At 44.3% G+C, this 20,584-nt stretch overlaps 1 protein-coding gene and 1 long non-coding RNA gene across 2 annotated transcripts in view; one reads left to right on the top strand and one right to left on the bottom strand.

The window, feature by feature from the left end:
- The first annotated feature begins 570 nt into the window (after positions 1-570).
- Positions 571-20,584, top strand: part of LOC111843640 (NALCN channel auxiliary factor 1) — a 71,020-nt gene continuing 51,006 nt past the window's right edge. Inside the window, exon 1 of the mRNA XM_023811357.2 lies at positions 571-2,554. Coding sequence (XP_023667125.1) covers positions 1,835-2,554 — 720 coding nt within the window. The 5' untranslated portion in view covers positions 571-1,834. The remainder of the gene's footprint in view (positions 2,555-20,584) is intronic.
- LOC111843641 (uncharacterized) lies at positions 4,777-7,839 on the bottom strand. Its single transcript, XR_002838217.2, has 3 exons — positions 7,633-7,839; positions 5,338-5,412; positions 4,777-5,245 (listed from the first exon to the last, which is right to left on the bottom strand). It is a non-coding gene; the product is annotated as an uncharacterized lncRNA (long non-coding RNA).

Below are 20,584 nucleotides of genomic sequence, written 5' to 3'. Positions count from 1 at the left end.
AAAAAAACCGACATTATTGTCAGTCTAAAGACCATCGTTGTCATGCAGATGAAATAACACCAGATACATAATAAGTTGCAGGAGTTTATTTGCAAATGTTGGCTGCCACTGCAGCATGCAATACTGTTTCAAAAAAGAAATCCATATTGAGATGAGATTTATTTGTTTGTAAGCATATTGCAAAACATTTGTAATACATCGCATGAGAACACTTGTCATATTTAGACTAAAAACGTTTTATTATTCATCTCAACAGAAATAAACAGACATTCATTTTGTACCCAAACCTTTCATATTCGCAAGTATTGTGACAGCTGAATATACTATAAATGTGATCATTCTTGAAATAAAATTACCTGTAACACCAATACACTGAATCGAACTGTATTATAATAAAACGTTGAGTCATTCCTAGCAACACATCCTCCGAAAACGGCCGAATTATGGTGAATCAGTGGGAATTGAACGCTGCATAATTTCACATAAAATCCAGGACAAAGGGTCGCTCGTAAGAGACACACACAATAATAAATAAATAAATGATACGCATATCTCCAGAAAACAAACCTAAACCTCACGTTTCCTCGCCTGCCAGCAGAAGTAAGACGGTGCTGCTCTGGAAGTCTTGCCTGTATAATTTAGGCGCTTCAATTCTAATCTCGTCACCTCTACAGTGTCCTTCTGCATACAAACACACTGCCGGCTCAAATATAAAAAGGCAGTGGAGACGTGCTACGGCACTCGATTCCACCGAGCAATTCATCGCTTTTATTTTTTTATTTTTTTTCCCTTGGTGCACTGTTAGTTACTCTATCCAGTCGCTATCCTTTAATTATAAGAGTTGCATAAAGTAATTGCAGTGCGGAACCGTGGCGCCATTGACTGTATTCAGTTACTTAAAAACATCAATCAAGTGGAAAACCATTTTTAATGGACATCGCACAATTTTCTTTTGAAACGAGACAAGGAATTGACATATTGTTGCAACATGTCGCATTTACCTGAATGTCATTTCAGAAGATAGAAAACGGAACTGTTTCTTTGACATCTGGATTGGAGCCAGGGCCATATGTTTAGGTACTGTATAATGCCTTCCTTATCTGATCTGAAAACCTTTAAATTCGTGCCCGATGGCAAAAGTCCGTGGGTACTTTGTCACCAGACCAATTAACAGGTATGTTGTTGCGCCGATCTAACAGGTATCTTCCGGATTAGGATGGCCAGCGTAAGCTAATGTATCCATTGGTGTGTATCAATATGTATCAACCATCCGTAAGCAGATCTGCAACTGCGCCAGGATGGAGCGTCCTCAACGCTGGAGATGACGCAAATGACCCAGCTCCACCAAAAAAGTGTTTCAAGACGAACATGGCGGCAACTTAACACAGGAACCAAGATGACTGTTGCTGTCGAAGAACAGATCCAAGGCGCTCTGCCCGAAAACGTAAAGGAGAACATTTTTTCTGAAGCTGTAGGACCTTGTTTTCTTACAACATAAAGCCGGAATCGGCGGGTGGAGGCAGACCACAGCTGGTCCACGGGAAAGGGAGAGAGATCAGCCTAGGAGAGACGCAGGGAGAAAGGCATGCTGTCACTGGGAACTGTGTTTTTCTCCGGAGAGCCATGCAGAAAGGGGATGTGACAATGCATGGCTTAATCCTTTTCAATGCACTAACTTGTCGGGAATAGCAGAGCATCGCCGAGCGAAGCCGGGACCTCTTCTATTGAATCGTTTAAGAGGAAGATAAGACGAGGCAAACCCCCCAAAGTCAATGAATATTGTGGCAAAGAAGCCCTCACGGTGGAGTCGGCCAGTGCTGCGCTTTTCCAAAATATGACCAGAGGTGCTTGGATGTGTCGACAGCAAGATGACGGTTTAAAAATCTGGCTTGCTCCCCGAGTGAACGAAAAGCCATTTACAGATCCAGAAAGGGCCCAGAAATGGCGACTGTCCTTAGCATCTCTCCTTTTTTTAACGGTTCTGCTCTCTGACCACTTGTGGTTCTGCGCCGAGGCGAAATTAACACGGACTCGGGACAAGCTGGACAAGTTAGCATTCGCGGACATGGGCGATTACCCAGCAGAAAACCATATGTATTCACCCAGCCTCCATTTCCCACACGGCAGCCTCAGAAAAAGCGAAAATGTTATTTTTATAGGAAATTCTACTGGACGTTTCTGGCGGCCAGAAACTTGCCACCCCGACAGCTTATCAAAAAACTGCTTTACTTTTGATGACGCTGAACCTTTGTGCAGGAGTCTGTCTGACACCAAGGAGACGCAGTCGGTAGATTTAAATTTAAGCGATTTATACCTTTCTTTTTGTAACTCCTATTCCCTTCTGGATTTGTTTTACGGGTTATCGAGTCTGGACAATTTGAACTGCAGCCTTGACACGGTTACGGATGGCGATGTAGCAGGATGCAGTCAGTGCGTCCAGGCGTACCAGCGCTACGACCAGCATGCTCAGGAGAAATACGAAGAATTCGAGATCCTGATTCAGAAATATGAGACGGATGCATATTCAGTGAGGACATGCATGGAGGAATGCAAGGTATGGGAAAGTGTCCCCTTCCTCGCACCCCCTGGTCTAGATCTTCCCTTGCGAGATCCAAGACACAGGATCCCCTAATCGTCATGGTTACTAGAAATCTGTAATAAGCACAATGCGGCAAGCGCCTAAGTATTTGTGAAATAACTCGTGATGCTTTTAAGGACTTTTTTTGGTAGTGCGCCCCGCGGAGTTTATTTAGGTAGGACTTGCGGGTTCCTCACCATGGTACATGTTGTCGGTGCTCATCAGTAAAAAGTAACCTTAACAGGGTATTATATACACCACTTATATAATTAACTTCTTTATTCTATTGTGTAAGAGCTTAAATAAGGTGGACATCAACGTGTGCCTTTCTTATGGATGTAGGAAGGACTTCTGTATTCTGCTATGTACAAATACAATCCTGTGGCAGGTTTTCGTTTTGTCAGGCAGAGACCGGGGGAACAGTTTGAAAGAGATCTAAATGCCACAAGCATAAGTAAATCAGCTGGAAATGTTTACGCCTCCAACCGCATAGTAATAACGAGTTAATGTATTAGATTATAGCGCACGCAGCTGGCTGTAATCTATCCCGGTCCATGCGGCGTGGAAACTCCTTCAGGTGTTTCAGGACGGCTGCAGAGTGATAGGTGTAGTCCACCGCTTTATAATCACATAATCGGTCATGTCAATGATTTTCTAGATTTTTCTTTTCCACTTATCATCACCATCATCGTCATCATTACTATTAATATCGTCGCCATTATTAATATTCTCAATGGCACTGCTGTTTTAATGTTTAGTGCATATTATGCTGCCATACAGAGAAAGAAATTAAAAAGCGCTGAAGGCCGGCGTTGTATTGAAAGCTGCGACAGGTAGGTTGAATTTTGGGAGATTGTGAATACTTGCTTTTCCCACATTCGTTTAATACAGCTTTTGGGATGTGAAGTCGATCGTCGTTAAGTGTTCGCGCCCCGATTTTGTATCGAGTTAAGCATACAGTTGCCAAAAGCTCTTATCCTTTCATCTTTGTCGACTCATTGAAATAAAAATACGTGGGCCGCTCTACCAAGCACACGCTGTTTGGGACACATTAACTGTGTGCGTCTGTTATTTGTTTGTGTGCGGTGGGTGGCAAAGTCGCAGAGACAAGCCTCCGCAATGGAGAATCCTGCGCTGTCCGTGGTGCTGGGGTCAGACCACACACAGAGATGGGAGAGCAGCACATACACGGTCCCTGTGCATTGTCTTTATTCAAAAACACCGCAACCTGCTTAAACGTCCAGAGGCCGAGCATTCATTCCCATTTTATCAGCATCCCAATGTATAAACCTTAAGCAGAAACACTTGCATTTTTCCAAATAGGAACAATTGCTTATGATTTAAAAAGTTGCATCAGAAAGTGTTAAATTCCACCTCGGTACATCTGTTTTCCACCTCAGTCTCCAAAATACTAAGTACATCTTGCGGTTCTTGCCTGTGGGCTCTAAAATACATAGCACAGGCTCTGCTTTCTTAGACACATTAGTGATGGCACATAGTCAAATGTAGGGGCACCTGCTTCATACAGATTGAGGACTTGCATGTGAGGTCACAGACGGCTCTTTAATTTTGCAACAAATTAGTGTGGGCAGTGAAATAAGCTAGTTCAATAATTAGAAAAATGCAGGGCACATTATGAGAGATTCCTTGTGAAGAAATTATAGAAAGAAATTACATATACTGCAGCATGAACCGGAGGGTTTAGTGTTTAAATCCAGGAAGTGAATATTATCCTCTTGAATAATACATACTGTGTATTATGTGGACATCTACAGCGGATGAAGAATGTTTTCGTGATGAATGTAATGTTTCTTCCAGGTGCAAACACTGCGTTCTTAGCATTGCTGTGTGAGGATAAGGTGCATTGTATGCTCTCTCATTGTTATGAAGGGGTGGATCGGTCCTGTTGCTAACACAAGGCCTCATTGGTCAGAGGCTGAGCAGGCCAACACCTCATGGCTACTTTAGGAGTCAAGTAGTTTTGTTGTTAAGGACCTGAACTCATAAGCTAAGCATGGCAAATTCAGACAGTGAAGGGACACCTATTGTGTCAGCAAAGTACTTAACCTAAAGTACCCAGCTCCATAAAAGTGTTCTGATATATCCCGTGTATTTGCCTACAGGGTCCATCATCAAGTTGTGTAAACAAAAGTCCTTATTTGTTCCCATTGACTGTGTTACTGTTGAAACAAGTGTCATTTTGAGGCAATTAAATCTATTTGCAGTTAGTGACCCACACAGGAGTTTTATGGAGAATTTCAGGGTGAGGGCACAGTAACTTTGTGGTTGAGGCCAAAGTCTTAGGGTTAATTTCCTCATTTTCACATAACAGTGCTTTTGAAATCCCATTAAATTATAGGCGGTCAGGAAATTTGAGTAGGGGTTATTTTGGCACTCTCTCAACTTAAGAGAAGTTCACCCACCACCTCCCAGCCCCCAAAATATTAACAACAGCAGTTGCTACTGAAATCCAGTGCATTTTTTTTTCTTTGCTAGCAAAACAGTTCTTGGTAACGTGTAGTGGAGTGGGTGGCTTCAACTGGAACAACATGCAGCTGTCTCAATTACTTTGTAGGAGGGTTTCTGTCCATAGTTCAATTGCCAGTTGTGCTCTTCTCACCTTCCATCTCTTCAGTCAGACATCTATTTTCTGGAATGGGCTTAGACCTGCCGCAGATCATGAAAGTCATCCATTTTTAACCAGTCTATTCACGGGCTCCGCTGCAGGAAGAACAGGAAGTGGTGCCAAAAATACTCACTTGCTAGATGGATTTCCAATTCATCTCAGTGATTTCACCCTGCTAGGCTCCTTCTTAAGGTTCATGAAAGAGACCCTGGAAAGACATGAAGTGACAATGCTCTGCGGGGTTTGAGGAACAATTCTATTTGAGGTCACCGTAGTCTTTCTGAGAACCTGGACTGACAGCTGGCTCAATGAAGATCTCTGAAATAGAAGCCTCAGGCAATAACAGCAACCAGATCCACTGGTCATCATTGGCAGTCGTCTGCCCTGGTCCAAGAAAGTTAATCAAAGAATATCTCCGCAAAACAGGTGATCACAGTTGCTGGTACATAGCCAGATCCTAGTCTAGGTAAACTGATTGAGGCAGAAAGTGCTAGCAAAACAAGTGCCTTTAATGGTATAGGAACGACAATATAGATGTAGTTCTGTAGCCTGAACACCTCTTTAAAATGTGTCACCTTAATTATAAGGGTTATTATGGTTGCTGCATACAACTCAGTAGCTATGGCTCTTGTAGAACGATCTTTGGTATTTGAACGGGGTCATTTGGACTGATGCCTGGCTATCATCACCTTCCAATTTCTGGAAAAAAAATTACCTACATAGATTCCATTTTTGTCTCCTCCCTTCTTCCCCTGACAGTCTTGCAAATTATGTACACTAGCATGGACAATAAGATGCTGTTCGGAAAGGTAATAAACTTTGTCCACAATGGGCCACACTGGGGACAAAGGAAAACATGCGAAAGGTTCTTAAATTCACCCTGAAGGCCTCTGAGACCTGGGGACAAGGTTTGGTCCCTCAGATATGCCGTAGAAGTCTTCAACATGGTTAGTTCATTATGTTCCTTTGGTGTTTGTCTTTAACAAAAAGAAGAACGAAATTGGCAGAATGGTAGTCTTTTCTTTATAAATTTATAATGCAGCTTATTCCAGGGTTCAACATGGTTAGGATTTTGACTAGACTTAACTTTCATTTTGGATTCCTTACCATTTAACTCCACAAAATAGCACCACATGTACTAAAAAATATTTTCATAGTATTATATTTGCAGTAAGTATCCTTTTTGGTTTTTCCACACATATTTCAAAATTCATTATAGGATCCAATGTTGCTTTAGTGATGGTAACTATTACGTAATATTTTGTCTGAAAGCTTGTTGAGAAGTATTGGCCTAATTTGGAATTTGGCAAGGCCGAGATATTTATCTATACAAATGTGTATGGTGAAATACATAACAACAAATATGTCTTAGGATTAGACATTGTAAATATGCATTGTTTTATGATTTTTTTTAAAATTTACACTCAATTATCCATGCTTGACATAGTGTTTGTTAAAACTAACAAGCAGTGTTTGTAAACAGAAAAGCTGCTGATATTGTTCATCTTAATTTTACCATTTACCACAGCAAAGCGTAATATCAACAGTAGATTAGAAAGTAATTAGAGAAATTGGTCAGGTAGATTTGCCATCCCTCTGGGGCACCTTTCCTAACTTGCCTGTGTGTGGGTAACATCTGGTCTTATAAGTTCTGTTTTTATTTGGTTGTCTTTCAGTTGTACTCTGGAGGAAGTTGCCAATCTTTTTTTTTTCCACTTGCGTTGCCACGTGCTGCCGCTACACCTGCGCGGAGGGCCCTGCTTGCGCGTGTGTGTCGCCCCCCGTGCGCCCTGTGAGTTCCCTGTGACACACAGGCAAATTCAATTAGCGTGCTGTTGATTTTGCCTGCGCAAAACTCGGGGAGAAGGTGGGGGTGGTTGGGTTTGCCTCGTGGTGGGCAGGTGTGTGTGGAAGGGTGACGTGCTGTCGTATTAAATGACAGTGTTTGTTTCTCGCACAGCCGCGAGATAAGGGAGCCGACAACGGCCGCCCCACCTGGCAAATGGATTACAATATGAGACGGGATTAAGGAAGCGGCATGCGATTCTGCGGCCGGGACGACAGAGTTGCAGGGAGAAAGCAGGCAGCTAAATCCTGCCAACCACCACAGACGGATTAAAAAACATAATAATAAAGCGCAGCAATCAAACACTTCACAGCCTCGGTGAAGTACCATTTAAATTATAGCTTGTTGGTCGGCTCCGTGACACATCAAAGGTTATGAAGGGGAATTATTTTCTTTGTTGACAGAGATCTGCGGTTCTTTGAGGACTCGCAGCAGGGCGATACTGACCTGTCCAGTTACGTTGCTCGACCTCTCGCTCTGTCCCCATCATACATGTATCTAAACCTATGACTGTTCAGGCCGTGAGAATCCCACCCCTAGCACTGGGGGCGGGGCGGGGGGGGGGACCGTACAGATACAGACCTTTCACCATTAGCTGGGACGTTTGCGAGTCATGCGGCCGGCCTGAAGAACAGATGCTCTGGGTTTAAATCCCGGGTGGTGTATTACATTTGTGTCCTTTATTTCATGTCATTCCAAGCTAAGGTCAGGAGCCAAGCAGATAAACGGTGTTATATAAAGCGAGCCAGGCAATGTGACCTACCCATGCCAACCGGCGCCTACGTCAGCGTTTTGGCGGGGAGTCTGCTGGAAATCCGCGTGGCTGTTTCAGAGACTGCGTGTCCCCCCCCCTCCCCTCCCCTAAATGGCAGCTGTTAGTTGCACTCTGATGCATTGTTATGCACAAAGCGAGCGCCGCCGCACCGCTAGCAGAACACGGAGGCTGCCTTTTCATATGCGATCCTCAAGTTTCCTCCTGCCTCCCCTGCACAAGCCTTCGCAGGGGAGAGCACTTTTCCAGAGCGCCAGCATTTGCATATTAATTTACATTTTCCTTTAGCAGCTGGCGTTCCCCTTGTCCCCCTATTTTAAAAGCTGCTTGGGCTGATACATAATTGCTTTTATTGCGGTCGCATACCCCCTTCTCTTTCTCTCTTTTTGTTTTTTACTTAATAAATGAAATAAAAATGAAGTCCTCATTCTATAGCTTTGTAAGGGACACTGCCACAGTTTGGCATCTTAAATATGATTACAGTATTATGTTCTATAATTGTGTATAAAATGCCATCATGGGGGAACTCCTTTATCACCTATGGGACACATCGTCACCACGGCGACTAAGAGCTTTGAAAAAGGAATGCTCTGGGGCTCACCCGTTTCACGAGGGGTCGCATTGTCAGATGTGCAGTAATGGCAGATAGTGAGTAATTATGCGATTCTGTGAATGGAACGGTGAAATTAGAGGGAGGGCTGCGAGTGAGATTCTGTGGGCTGTTTTGGGAAGCCAAGCTGAAGGAGGAAAGCATCGATCTGCCCTTCAGTATTCTCCACCGCTCCTCCGCCGATCGGCTGCTCCCTGCCTCCTGACGACCAGCCGGTCTCGCGAGCGGTAACCCCGTCATCCTTCCTCGCTGTGCAAGCGTGGCGTAATCACGTGCACGCGTTAAGACACGCGCGTGCGCACACACACACGCGCGCCAGGGCGCGCGCACAGCTGCTTGCTGAAATTTGTGCGCGTTGAGTCAGATTTGACAGCCGGTGCCTTTATTTCTCACCTCCGAATGGGAGCGCCGTGAAACGAGCGCCGTGCTCCCGATTCTCAATCCGTGTGAGAGCTTGGGGAGCCCAAGTCTGTGGTTCTTCTACGGCTTTGCACCGACTTTTGCACCGGAGAATCGAAGGTTCTGGTTGTTTTCTGAAACAAATCCGTTTGGTCACATGATTTCCTCTAGGAGTCCCCAACTAAGAAACGTTCCAAGATTATAATTAGTTCCGGGTCCCAGCTGGTTTATGTGCCCGAACAATACAAATATTAGGATTTATAAGCATGTCTAGACTAGACGACGTGGCAGAAGAATCCTTGTTGGCTGATCATCAGCTGTCAGAGTTTGCTAATGAACAACAGTCAGAGAGGCAGGGAACAGACAGGAACACCCAGCTTGTGCCCAGTTCCTAACATACATGTGGTTTAAAAAAAGAGAGAAGAGATTAATTAACTATTAATTATGGGTTATATTATCTTTTTGATCTGTCATCTCTCAAGCAAGTAGGTGTTTGGCCACCATGTCCAAGATGCACTATGATGATGCCCCTACACTTCAAAGTGTGTAATTGTAGTTATTAACAATCAGGTTAAAAATTATTCAATGATTTTAGTTTTATATACTTTGGGTTATCAATAGGCATTTTTAATACTCAACTATCTCTCAAACTGTGACAATAAAAGATGGTTGAGAACCACTCATGCATGGGAATAAAATGTTCTGACATTCTGATAACATTCATCCATCCAACCATCCATTGTCCAACCCGCTTATCCTACTGGGTCGTGGGGGGTCTGGGAGCCTATCCCGGAAGCAACGGGCACGAAGCAGGGGATGGGGGGCCAGCCCATCGCAGGGCACACTCACACACCATTCACTCACACATGCACACCTAAGGGCAATTTAGCAACTCCAATTAGCCTCAGCATGTCTTTGGACTGTGGGGGGAAACCGGAGTACCCGGAGGAAACCCCATGATGACACGGGGAGAACATGCAAACTCCACACACATGTGACCCAGGTGGAGACTCGAACCCAGGTCCCAGGCAACAGTGCTAACCACCGCACCACCATGCCGCCCCTTCTGATAGCATTTTAGCCATTATCAAGGGAGCTTAGTAAAAGACGTGTGTGTGTGCATATGTATAGATCCTTAGTTTTTCTTAGTATTTCACAATTTCATTATGCTTTTAAACTTTGGTGGGATACTCCAAAATTATGATTGCCCAGAAAACGGTTTGATGGTGAACTTGAACTCCAGCACTTGCTACCATAAAACAGAGGGAGACATAGACAACACAAATCTCCTCACAGGCTCAAGATGGCTGCCCTAATGCTCTTGCCTATTTTTAATTTTTTTTTGCATAACAGAATTCTGTTGTCCGCTTTCAGCCATGATCACTTCCTGTTTAAATACAGTAAGAATGAAAATGTCAGGACTCGTCACAGGGCTTATTTTATGACAAGCAGCTTGTTAAATCTGTGAAGTGCAAACATAAAGATCTTTAAAACACTGGTTTTTGGATCCTCTCTTGTAACTAAGTTACACGATTGTGTTTATGTATGCGCTCATTGTCAGGGGAGCAGTATTTGAGGTAAGTAAACAAGATATTCATTAAAAAGATCTGCTGTTACTAAGGGTACATATTACACAGCATTCTTTATAGTTTTTTTTCCCAGACAGGCCATCTTTTGAAAGGAAAAAAAACAGCAGTCTTTAAAGCGACCTCTTGAGTACTGGTCAACGCTGGGAATCAAGGAATCGATTACATAGAACTGAAAAAAAGACTGCGGTTCCTCTCCTTACATACTCACTCGCCTGATTCCAATAAAGACACGAATGTTGACTTTCGCGAGACTGACATCTCAATCATAGGATTCACATCATCATTGAAGGACATGGAGCCGCAGTGACCAAAAACGGGGTGAGTCGGCTGCGAGCGTAATTTCAACAAGGCTTGGGGAATAATTGTGCTGTTAGAGAGCAAATGCTATTTTCAAACACCGTAAACGGCTGACCTTTAAATACCCTGTTCGCTTTTTCAGGTAAGCATACCAGCAGTACTGCTACAGCTATATTACACTGAATGTCTCTTCTGCTGGCATCTATAGGAACATTTGTACAAGGCACATTAGCATCAGGGAGCACTGTATTTTACTATAAAGTGAAGGGAAAATCATTACTGGGTAAATCTTCTCTCACTGGCCCCTGACAACAGCTTAATTTATCACCCTAGGCACTACTCCATTGACTACAGTCTTTCTCTCCCTCTGTCTTTCTCTCTTCCATTCTTTGTCTTTATTGGCATCATCAAAACGAATAGAGGAGTGTAAAAAAATATACAACTGCTGATTACGAAATGGTGCTTACAAAGAAAAAGAGCAAAAATATAGAGGATTATACATAAATGTGTGAAGATAAAGCATTGCGACGTTCTAAGGTGAGCCAGATATTCCTGGAAGGTGTACAATGTCTTAGACAGACTTGGGGCTGTATTTTGCCGTCCTCTTCTTTCTTGCTTCTGTCTGCTGGCTTATATAACAGATTTTACAGCTACAGTGATCCTCACCAGAGATGTGGACACCCATTGATTCTGAGCATGGCACTTAAATGGGAAAAAAAAAGAAAAAATCGTCTCCTTGCATCAGTGCGCAGAACACAGTGCGTTCCCATTGCTGGTAGCAAAGCAGGCTTAATTATTATTCATAGTATGGTTCCTCTGCTGGTCTTGTTGAAGTCACATGGTCTGCTGTGAGGTTTATCCATACAGCAGGATTCCAGGCTCTGCATCCAGTGTGCTTCACCCTCAGCAGCTGTAAATGTGCTCCATCTTCACACAGAGTGCTTGATACATTGTCTGTGTGATCGGATGGTTGAGGTGCTTTTTCATTCAATATGTTTTGTTATCCAGACAAGTACCTGTAGATTACTTTGGTTTCCCCTACCCAGCCCCCACCCCCCATTTTTGTTTTCACTTTCCCTTGTAGGGGTGTGAGGATATATAGGATATGCCAGATGTTTGTCCTGTAATCTGTAACCTCATCTAGATGTCCCTCTTCCATGTTCCTTTGACCTCACTGGCTGGGAAGATACTGGCACGTTATAAACCATCATGCCCAATGGCGTAGGAAAGAGGTTGACGTTGGGGAGGCACAACTTAATAATTTAAAGGCAAAGGTTTATTTATAGGGAGGACGAATGAAGCCAAATTAAATTCTGGGGGGTACATGTGCCCCCTGGTCCCCCTCTTACTCTTTGACCAAAGACCGTCTCTCCTCAGTTCTTCTGAGATTTTAGGAAGCCCTGCTTTTCTATAGCAGCCCCCACTGACCAGCTAAGAAATATCTGCAATTGTTTGGTAGCTGCATATTAGTAATAGATCTAAGAGGCATTTTGAATATGTATGTGTATATATATATATATATATTTTTTTTAAAGGCGATGTTCCCAAAAGGCAGAGTTTAGCATAGGGGGAGGATAGTTTGTTTGGGTGATATACACACACAGAGCAGGGACGGTGTAACCAGAACCGGCTTTCAGAGAGCGCGCACGATTTCCATAGAACCCCATCAGGTGGATGTCTGAGGCCGGGCCTGCATCCTCTGCGAGCACATGCGTAATGTGCATTACCACGTCGGGCTAATACAAGCCGGCGTAAGGATGTGGCTTGCGGGACGCATGCGGGTCCGTTTGGCGTGGACGACGGCTCCTCTGCTAAGCTGCACAGAAATCCTCGCTGAGGGATTTTTACCTAATTAACACCATGAAAACACAGTGTCTGCCCTTGCGTGATTTCTCCGCACAGTGATGTAACGGGATGATTCAGAGCGATCTAGCCCCCCCCCCCCCCCCAGGTCTTTTGGCTTGTTCATTAGCAAGTGCATTTGTTGCTCACTCTGAAATGTGTCGTGTCAGAACTGTCAAGAGACAGCAGCGATCAAGCGCACACACCCCCATGCGAAAAAATATAAAATAACACACACTCACCTGTCTGTATTAGACACCAGAAACCACTGAACTGATTACTTGCAGTATTTGACAGCAATTTTAACTCACCCCTTACTTGGCTTGGTTTTAGGTGTTCAAGAGATTGCTAATTGTACAGCTGTAATGTGACCATTGCCTCTTACAGAGTTCAGGTCTTGCTGTGGCTTTTAAAGTCATCGAACCGTATTACTAGAGCTGAGTAGTAGGAGGACATTACCATTAAAGAGCAACTGTTAGCTTTTGGCTTCTCAACAGTCCCCATTACACGCTGATTGCATTTGTGTCGGTGAGTTAGCAAGCAAAAGAGAAAAGGTGGTGGTTGTGGTGGTTGGGGGAGGGAGGGGGGGGGCAGAACATGTACTTAAACTAGTCCCACAGAATTAAATCATCTGGGAGGCAGGAAATGCAGTCAGTCCTGCACTGTGGGGTGTGGAGAGACGAATCAATAGCATGAGGGATCGCTCTCAATAAGGGCTGGCTTGTGAACGGGGATGGCAGAATTGAGCGCCTTTGATTCCTGATAAAAGGCAGCCGTAACGGTCCATACCATTCATCGATCTCAGGAGAGGGGGTTTGGTTTGCCCCATGCCACATCAATGGGCCTTTAAAATGGTTGGTGAAGCGAGGGAGTGGAAGGGATTTTTAAAAAAGATTTTAAGCCACGTGACTAATGCTGAGCCTTAAATAATGCACCTTTAAGAGGAGGACACTGATTTACTGTGTAAGGGGACACGGGGCTGATATATGAGGTGAGGAGTGCCTGATATATGAGGTGAGGAGGACCTGCAAGCTGAATCTGGCTGCGATTGCTTCATCCTCTGCTCTCCGCTTGCGGGGCCCCGCGGGGGGTGAGCTGCAGTGCTGAGATTCAGGGGATGCACCGGAGGAAACCAAATGAGACGGTGGGGGGGGATGAGCTGACAAGGCATAGTAGAGCTAGGGACTTCATTGTAATCGTCACAGGTGTCCCTCTGAACTTTTGGTCAAAATAGCCTCTTTTGACTTAATGCAGAGTCTGCTGATCAGCTCTCAATATTAATAATAAAACATAATAAATCAATTCCTCCCAAGCAGAACCAATATGTTTATGTAGTTGCACTCCACATTAGTGAATTAGTTAACTAACACTAGCTGGCTAACATTAGCTAGCTCTCCTATTCCAGCTAAGTAGCCTCATAAATGTAGCACATTAGCCATTAGACTTATATACAATGGCATAGGGAGCAGTTTGATATTCGAGGAAGGGCTCATGTAAAGGCAAAGATCTGTTCATAAGGGAGATTGAATAAAGCTAGATTAAGTATTGGGGGGTACACATCCCCCGCTTTCTAAGCCTCTGCTTATATATATTAATGTGATGAGGTCTTATGTGTAGAAAATATGTACAATATGCTCAGTTTACCTTGAATATTTCACAAATTGTGCAGTGAACAATGATGAAGATGGCTGTAAATGCACTGGTGTATCTTGACATTCGGCTCTAGAGAGCCTAATTGCAAGGAAAATGATGCATTAAATGAAAGCGTGTAAGGCGTGGTGTTGGTCATTAGGTATTTAGCAGTTTGTGGTAAGATATTACAGGCTAATTCAAATTATGTTAACTTGTTATGGTGTCGGCTACTTGGAACAAGAAAATAATGTTACTAACCAGTAACAGATTTCAAATTAAAATTCCGTTCCAGGTCAATTAAAACAATTATGTTTTCAATTTTATTTTCTTTCATCATTAGGTATCGTTAGTTTACAGTTTTCATTCATGCTGTTAATTTCAGGGCAACTGGAATCATGTGGATCGTTGCCAGGGTTGATGTGGAGCCTCTGATATTTTGCCAGGCTGCTGCTGGTCGGGGCGACCTGGTCATGTGGGGGGGCTGGGAACGAGTCACACCTCAGGTTGCGTGCATTACGATAATATATTCGGAGCACCTCTCAGTGCAAGAGTATCTTGCAGCACCCCCACTCACAACAATATTCATTAGCCATCATCCACAGCCTTAGAAATGACTCACTGCCCCCCCAATCCAGTATCCTGAGGAGATTCTGCTCTTCCTCTCCAGTACACGCAGGGGGGGGTTTAAGTAAACTGACATGCGCAGCCACAAACCCCTCGCAGTCACACCCACACACTCACGAGCCCGGGTTTGCAGACGAAAGCCACACCTATGCACACCACTCAGATGAAGGCTGAAACATACAGTACTATGAAATAGCAGGCCGGTAGTATATTTCAGCCCCAAGCGCCACATCAGAGGTGATGGTGGAGGTAATCAATCTTCATTGTGGCAGAGTTGCCCTTTAAGTCTGTCCATGCCACAAATTTTAAGATAATCCTTAACACGACTGACATGTAAAACGAAGGCATACATGTAACAACTGACATATACAGTATAGTGTATATAATAAATACAGAAAAATGTTGTCTTTAATACATACTTTTACCTGTTAAGTGCTGGATAAATGCACAAGATGTTATCCAGTAAATATGAATACATCTTCTGGATATATTTCTTAAATTGTAATTGTTGGGTTTATTGTTGTATTTTCTGCATGGTCGGGGTGGCAGGGAAGATGACTACGCTCCACTTGAGTTAAGCGGAAGTAGCCACGAGACTAATGTTTTACAGAGCAAATCGTTTTAATATGCTAAGCATCAGGCAGCTGTCCTCTCAGTCAAAAGACCACATCCATCACTGTGTTCAGCTGCTGCAGACACTCAGACTCTCAGCACACCAGTCCACCGTGCTAACTGGTTTTACCCCAGCTGAGCTCCTGCACTGCTCAAGTCCAGTATTCAGCATAAGCACAGAGGAGTCAAAAATACTGCATTTATTACCTTGTGCCTAGTCCTTTTTTAAAAATCTCTTCTTTTCCGGTGCTGTTTACAGTATTCATTACATGCAACACAGTTCAGAACAGGTCACTGGTCTTTTGGGGGGAGGGTAGAAGAGAGAAACATCGGCGAAACAAAATCAGAAACATAGTAAGAGATCAGAACTGTTTAAATATAATTACTATTGTTAAGTTTGACTAAAGCACTACTACAGATCAAAGGTGCCCATTGTCCCAGCTGGCATAATCAGCCTGATTATGTTTGAGCTCCCCTCCTCCCTGAGATAAAAATGGTACAGTCCTTCACTGTACTAACCCTCAATACACAGGTGGAACAAATCTTTATTTAAGCAATTATTATTGTCTTCTCAGTGACCAGTCTGGCACAGTTTTATCATTGTTCTTTACTCGCTAATAATACTCACCAACACAAAATTAACAACAGATGCACAAAACTGAAGAAATATACAAATAACATGTTGAAAATGATGGTGGTTGTTTTTGTGGGGTTTCAGATTACCGCAGTGGCATTTTCGCCTCCATACTGTAATGGGTGTGAAAAGAGGTGAAAGAGAGGGGGAGGAGGGTGGTGGATGAGGAAGGCACGCCGGGCGGGCGGAGTGACTGGGTCAGGCTCCCTTTTCACGGGGACTTGTGAAAGCCATCGGCAGGTCCTCCATCACGGTCTGCTTATTCGAGGCGGGCGTCATAGGACATGACAATGAAATGGGAGAGGCACAGAAAGGTGCTGTGAAGCAGATTCATCCAGCATGTCGCTCGCGTCCTTGCTAATCTTTTAATAGCCGCCGCATGTGAGGCAACCCTGTAGAGAGATGTTCCATCCAGGAAGGGTTTGCTGGGATGGTGCAGAGGAAATTGCAGCACGGTGACATTTTTGGGCCCAGAAGAGCTAAAAGACACTGATGAATTAGATGAATTTTTGTCACTGCATCTACTGTAAGATGTGCATAGGGAGTGTTATCGAAACGAGGCAGGGTGAGTCTGGAATAGTAGCAAGGAATCGTTCAAATGCGCCTATTCATATATTCGGTATCCAGAGGTGCCCTGAAAATATGAAGAGATCCAAGACCACATAAGTCGAACAGTGTTTGGGAACGCTGTTAAAAATGGTCACTAAATCAGTAAGACTAAGATATATTTATAATGTCTTAATTTATTTCAGAAGTTTCTGGGGAAGTCAGGCGGGTGAATATCAACTATCAACGTCAAACATGATGCTGACACGTAGCATTGTTAGCATTTCAGGAATTCATACTTGCTTATATGTAGACTGAACAAATACACGTGGGAGAATGAGCAGGGAATTATTAGGGCTTTGAGGTTTAACAAACTAGGGCAGAAGAAGAAGCATAAACCAGTAATTTAGACGTTAGCTGGAGAAGAAAACAACAAGTGGGGAGACCAAGACAGTGGCTCGGTCTACAAAGGGAGTCAAAAGGTTCGGTGGGTACTTCAGTTACCAAACACCTCCACGGTGGGAGGTCCCAGTGCAAAGTCGACTATGTGCAGGGAGTTGGCATGTTCTCCTCATGTCATGTGGGCTTCCTCGGGATGCTCTGGTTTCCTCCTGCCACCAAAAGACATGTGGCCTGGCGTTTCTGAATTTCCAAAAGCTTGTGTGTATTTGCCCTGCAATTCGCTGGCATCCCTAACAGGGTGAACCCCAGCAGCCTGGGAGTGATTCCTAGTCCGCTTGTATTCCTGACCAGGATGAGCGGTTGGATGATGGACGGGCTTTGCAGAACTTCACGGTTCCCGAAAATCGAAGTAGCTGAGCAATTGATTAATTCTAATTAAGCTGAATAAAAACGAGGTCACCAAATGAACCTAATTGAGAAAAATAACACACACTTCGCATTTGCACAGATGTACACAAAATACTGTACTCTTATAAAGGTCCTGTGCTTTGTAACTGTTGGTAATTGCAACATGTCAGTTGGTAGTTATTATTTAAAAAAAAACATAGCTACATTAATTAAGAGTTCAGTTAGAACGAAAGATCAATACATGGTCTGGTTGCCTAGGACCCAGTTCACTCATGGAATTAGAGTGGAAAGCTTCAAGTCTCACTCCTATCTCTCGCTTTGATGTCATCTCACCGGACTGTCAGCGATACCCACTGAAATGCTTTGGTCTCCGGTGACTAATATTGTAATTTGTACATTATTAAAATTTCAACACCTTGTGTTTGACAAAAGTCCAGCAAAGGAGAACTGGCTGTGCAGATTGGTTGGAGCGCCGGTGCTCACGCATGCTCAGGACATTTGGTCTCTAAAACAGCAGCGCCGTCTTCTCTTCCAGCGATGTAGCTATGTGAGGAAATCCAGCTTCCTCCGTAGGTACCCTTCTTTTGGGTGAAGCTCAAACAGCTTCTCTGCCAGCTAGGAAACGTGAGGGTGGGAAACTGGATCGTCTCCTGTTCTATTCCTGTAATGTAATGAACTGGACAAATGTACAGCAGTATTTCACAGTGGTTTTAAGGAGTGAGGAAATGTACTTATCCCCAGTGCTTTAATAATTTATTCACTTATTACAAGGGTGTGGTGAATATGACTGTAATTTTTTACCTGACATAGCGGCTTCTGAGTTCCATGTATGCATGTGGGTTTGTATCTTATATTGGGGTTGAAGTCAGTGAAACTGCTAAGCAGGCATCCCACTTTAGGGACGCAGATGAGAAGCATCCCAGAGGGCAGGGGTGCTGGCCAATGTTTGGTTGGTATTACAATAAAACCGTATATATATTGCTGACTGGGGTGGGGGGGCGGGGGGGTTGGCGGGCAGGGCTAGAGGATGGTAGTGAAATTTGGGGTGAGGTTACAGCAGTAAAACTTCTGGCTGACTAATTTTGCCACAGCTGAAAGCAGAATGACACAGTTCCGGGACGTTGTGGGTGTCAGGGAGCTGCCGTCGGTTTGCGGGAGACTCCTGGACCTTCTGGGAGAGGTGAGATGTCGGAGCCGTGCATGTTGTACCCCAAATGCCTGACGCCTTTTTCACTTCTCAAGGTGGCTTATCATTTTGTGGGTTCCTGAATATAGTGCTTTGATAGTTTTTCTTTAGGGCAAAGTAGGTTTTCTGCTTCACTGAATTACTTTGTGAAGCATAGCGGGGGCCAGAACAATTCTAGGCTGTTTTTAGGTGGGGACATAAGTGGGGGCATAATTCATACAGAGGGGCCAAGCTTATTAGCCAATGATATGCTTTGATTTGGTGAGTGACAGAGGAGGGGGCACTGTGGGGGCCAATTAACTTTCAGCTGGGGCCAGTGCCCCTGTGACCCCACCCCATGTACGCCCCTGCAGGTGGAAGAGTCTAGACCAGGGTTCTTCAAATCTGGACCTCGATTCCAAATCCAGGCCTTGTTTTCAGTTCTTCCAGGTAGTTAGTTTAATAATTACTGATTCTGATTGGTCAGAGGCTTCTCACCTGGCTCACAGGTAAAGGAAGGCTGGAAAACCAGCAGTGCTCAGACCTCGAGGACCGTGATTTGAATAACAGGGGTCTAGACAGTCATTCTGGATGGAGCAGTGAAGGCCTGTACATCAACTCTGAATGGTAGGTGTAGCTGATGGTGGATGGAGCACACTGGTAATAAAAATCCAAACCATAGTTTTGACTGGGAAGAACTGGAGAGAATGGCTGATAGAGTTGAAAATTATTCAGCCTAAAACAAGAGAGGCGGAGAGCAGAAAGCCAGGCAAAGTTCCCTGAAGGAGATATGGCTTCTCCTTTGGAGTGAAAATAGAGGTACAGGGGAGCCAGGTGTAAGCCAGGTGTAGGACATCAGCTCAAAGCATTTGATATGAAAGCGGTTAGAGTGTCACATGACAGCTGGGGTTTTGAAGTGTGTTGTCAGGTCATCGGGATAGAGCACTGTTTGCCCTGGCAGGTGCTGGGCCTTTCTGCCTAGTGGTCTGTGGAATCATAGCCTCTTTTTCTCAGCTGAACACTTCAACTGAAGGTAATCCAAGGAAACTTGCTTGAAATCCATGCAGAGCCAAGGGTGTGGATTTGGGTGCGGACACGGTAAGGACATGCCCCTACCAATATTGTGGGAATTCCATATGTGTTCAGCGGGCTGGGGAGTTCGAGACTGATTCGATGTTACAACCAGGCCTAAGTCCTTGTGTAGAACATGCAGGAAGTGCCTTCAAAATACACACATGTTCATTCTGCATAATGCTTCCAAGCTTTTGTGGTCTTGTGGCCGGTTGAAGCCTGTTATGTAAACACCTACGGCTGGATCCTAAATCCGGCCAACTTGACTACAGTAGATGTCTCGTATCGCCAAGTTCGATCAATGGGGTGGCTTTTCACTTAATGGTGCCACCCACCCCCTACCACGACCCTGCCATACCTATCAGAAATAAGTTTTCATGTAGAGCACAGTGCTCTGCTTGAGCCATGTCCCCCTCATCCTCTCCCTCTGTCCATCCACTGTAATGCGCTCCATGGCTCATGTTTACCGACAGGTTTTGTGCTGGCTGTCAATATGCCACAGCACCTGGAGACGCAGAAGCTGCCATTTACTTAGCTATGAAAGGGACTGAAGCAAGTACAGCATTCTGCGGCTACTCCCGCTGTAAAGAGCACCTCTGTATGTTTAAAAATGGCCAGATGCATTCATCAGATCTGGACCAATTGAAATGCATTTAGTCCATAAAATGTAGTTCATAAAGCTTAACCCCCCAGTGTTAAAACTCTTTTAACATTGTATGGCTTATTATCAAACCTGCATTTTAGCTCCTGTGTTTTTTGCCTGTTTATTGATTTTCCTTCTGCTATTGAAATCTAAGAGAGGGTAAAGAGCGAAGTTCTACAAGCCCAGGTTACAGGAGTGAGTGGGCGGGTTGATTCCATGTACTGTAACTGACGCCAACTTTACAGCTGGCTCGAGTGCGTCTCTCAGGAAGGCTAACACAGAGACCTC

The sequence above is a fragment of the Paramormyrops kingsleyae genome, chromosome 16, assembly GCF_048594095.1.
Source record: "Paramormyrops kingsleyae isolate MSU_618 chromosome 16, PKINGS_0.4, whole genome shotgun sequence".
Classification (NCBI taxonomy): Eukaryota; Metazoa; Chordata; class Actinopteri; order Osteoglossiformes; family Mormyridae; genus Paramormyrops; species Paramormyrops kingsleyae.
Note: the sequence above shows the minus strand (reverse complement) of the source record. Positions and strands in the feature narration are given on the sequence as shown.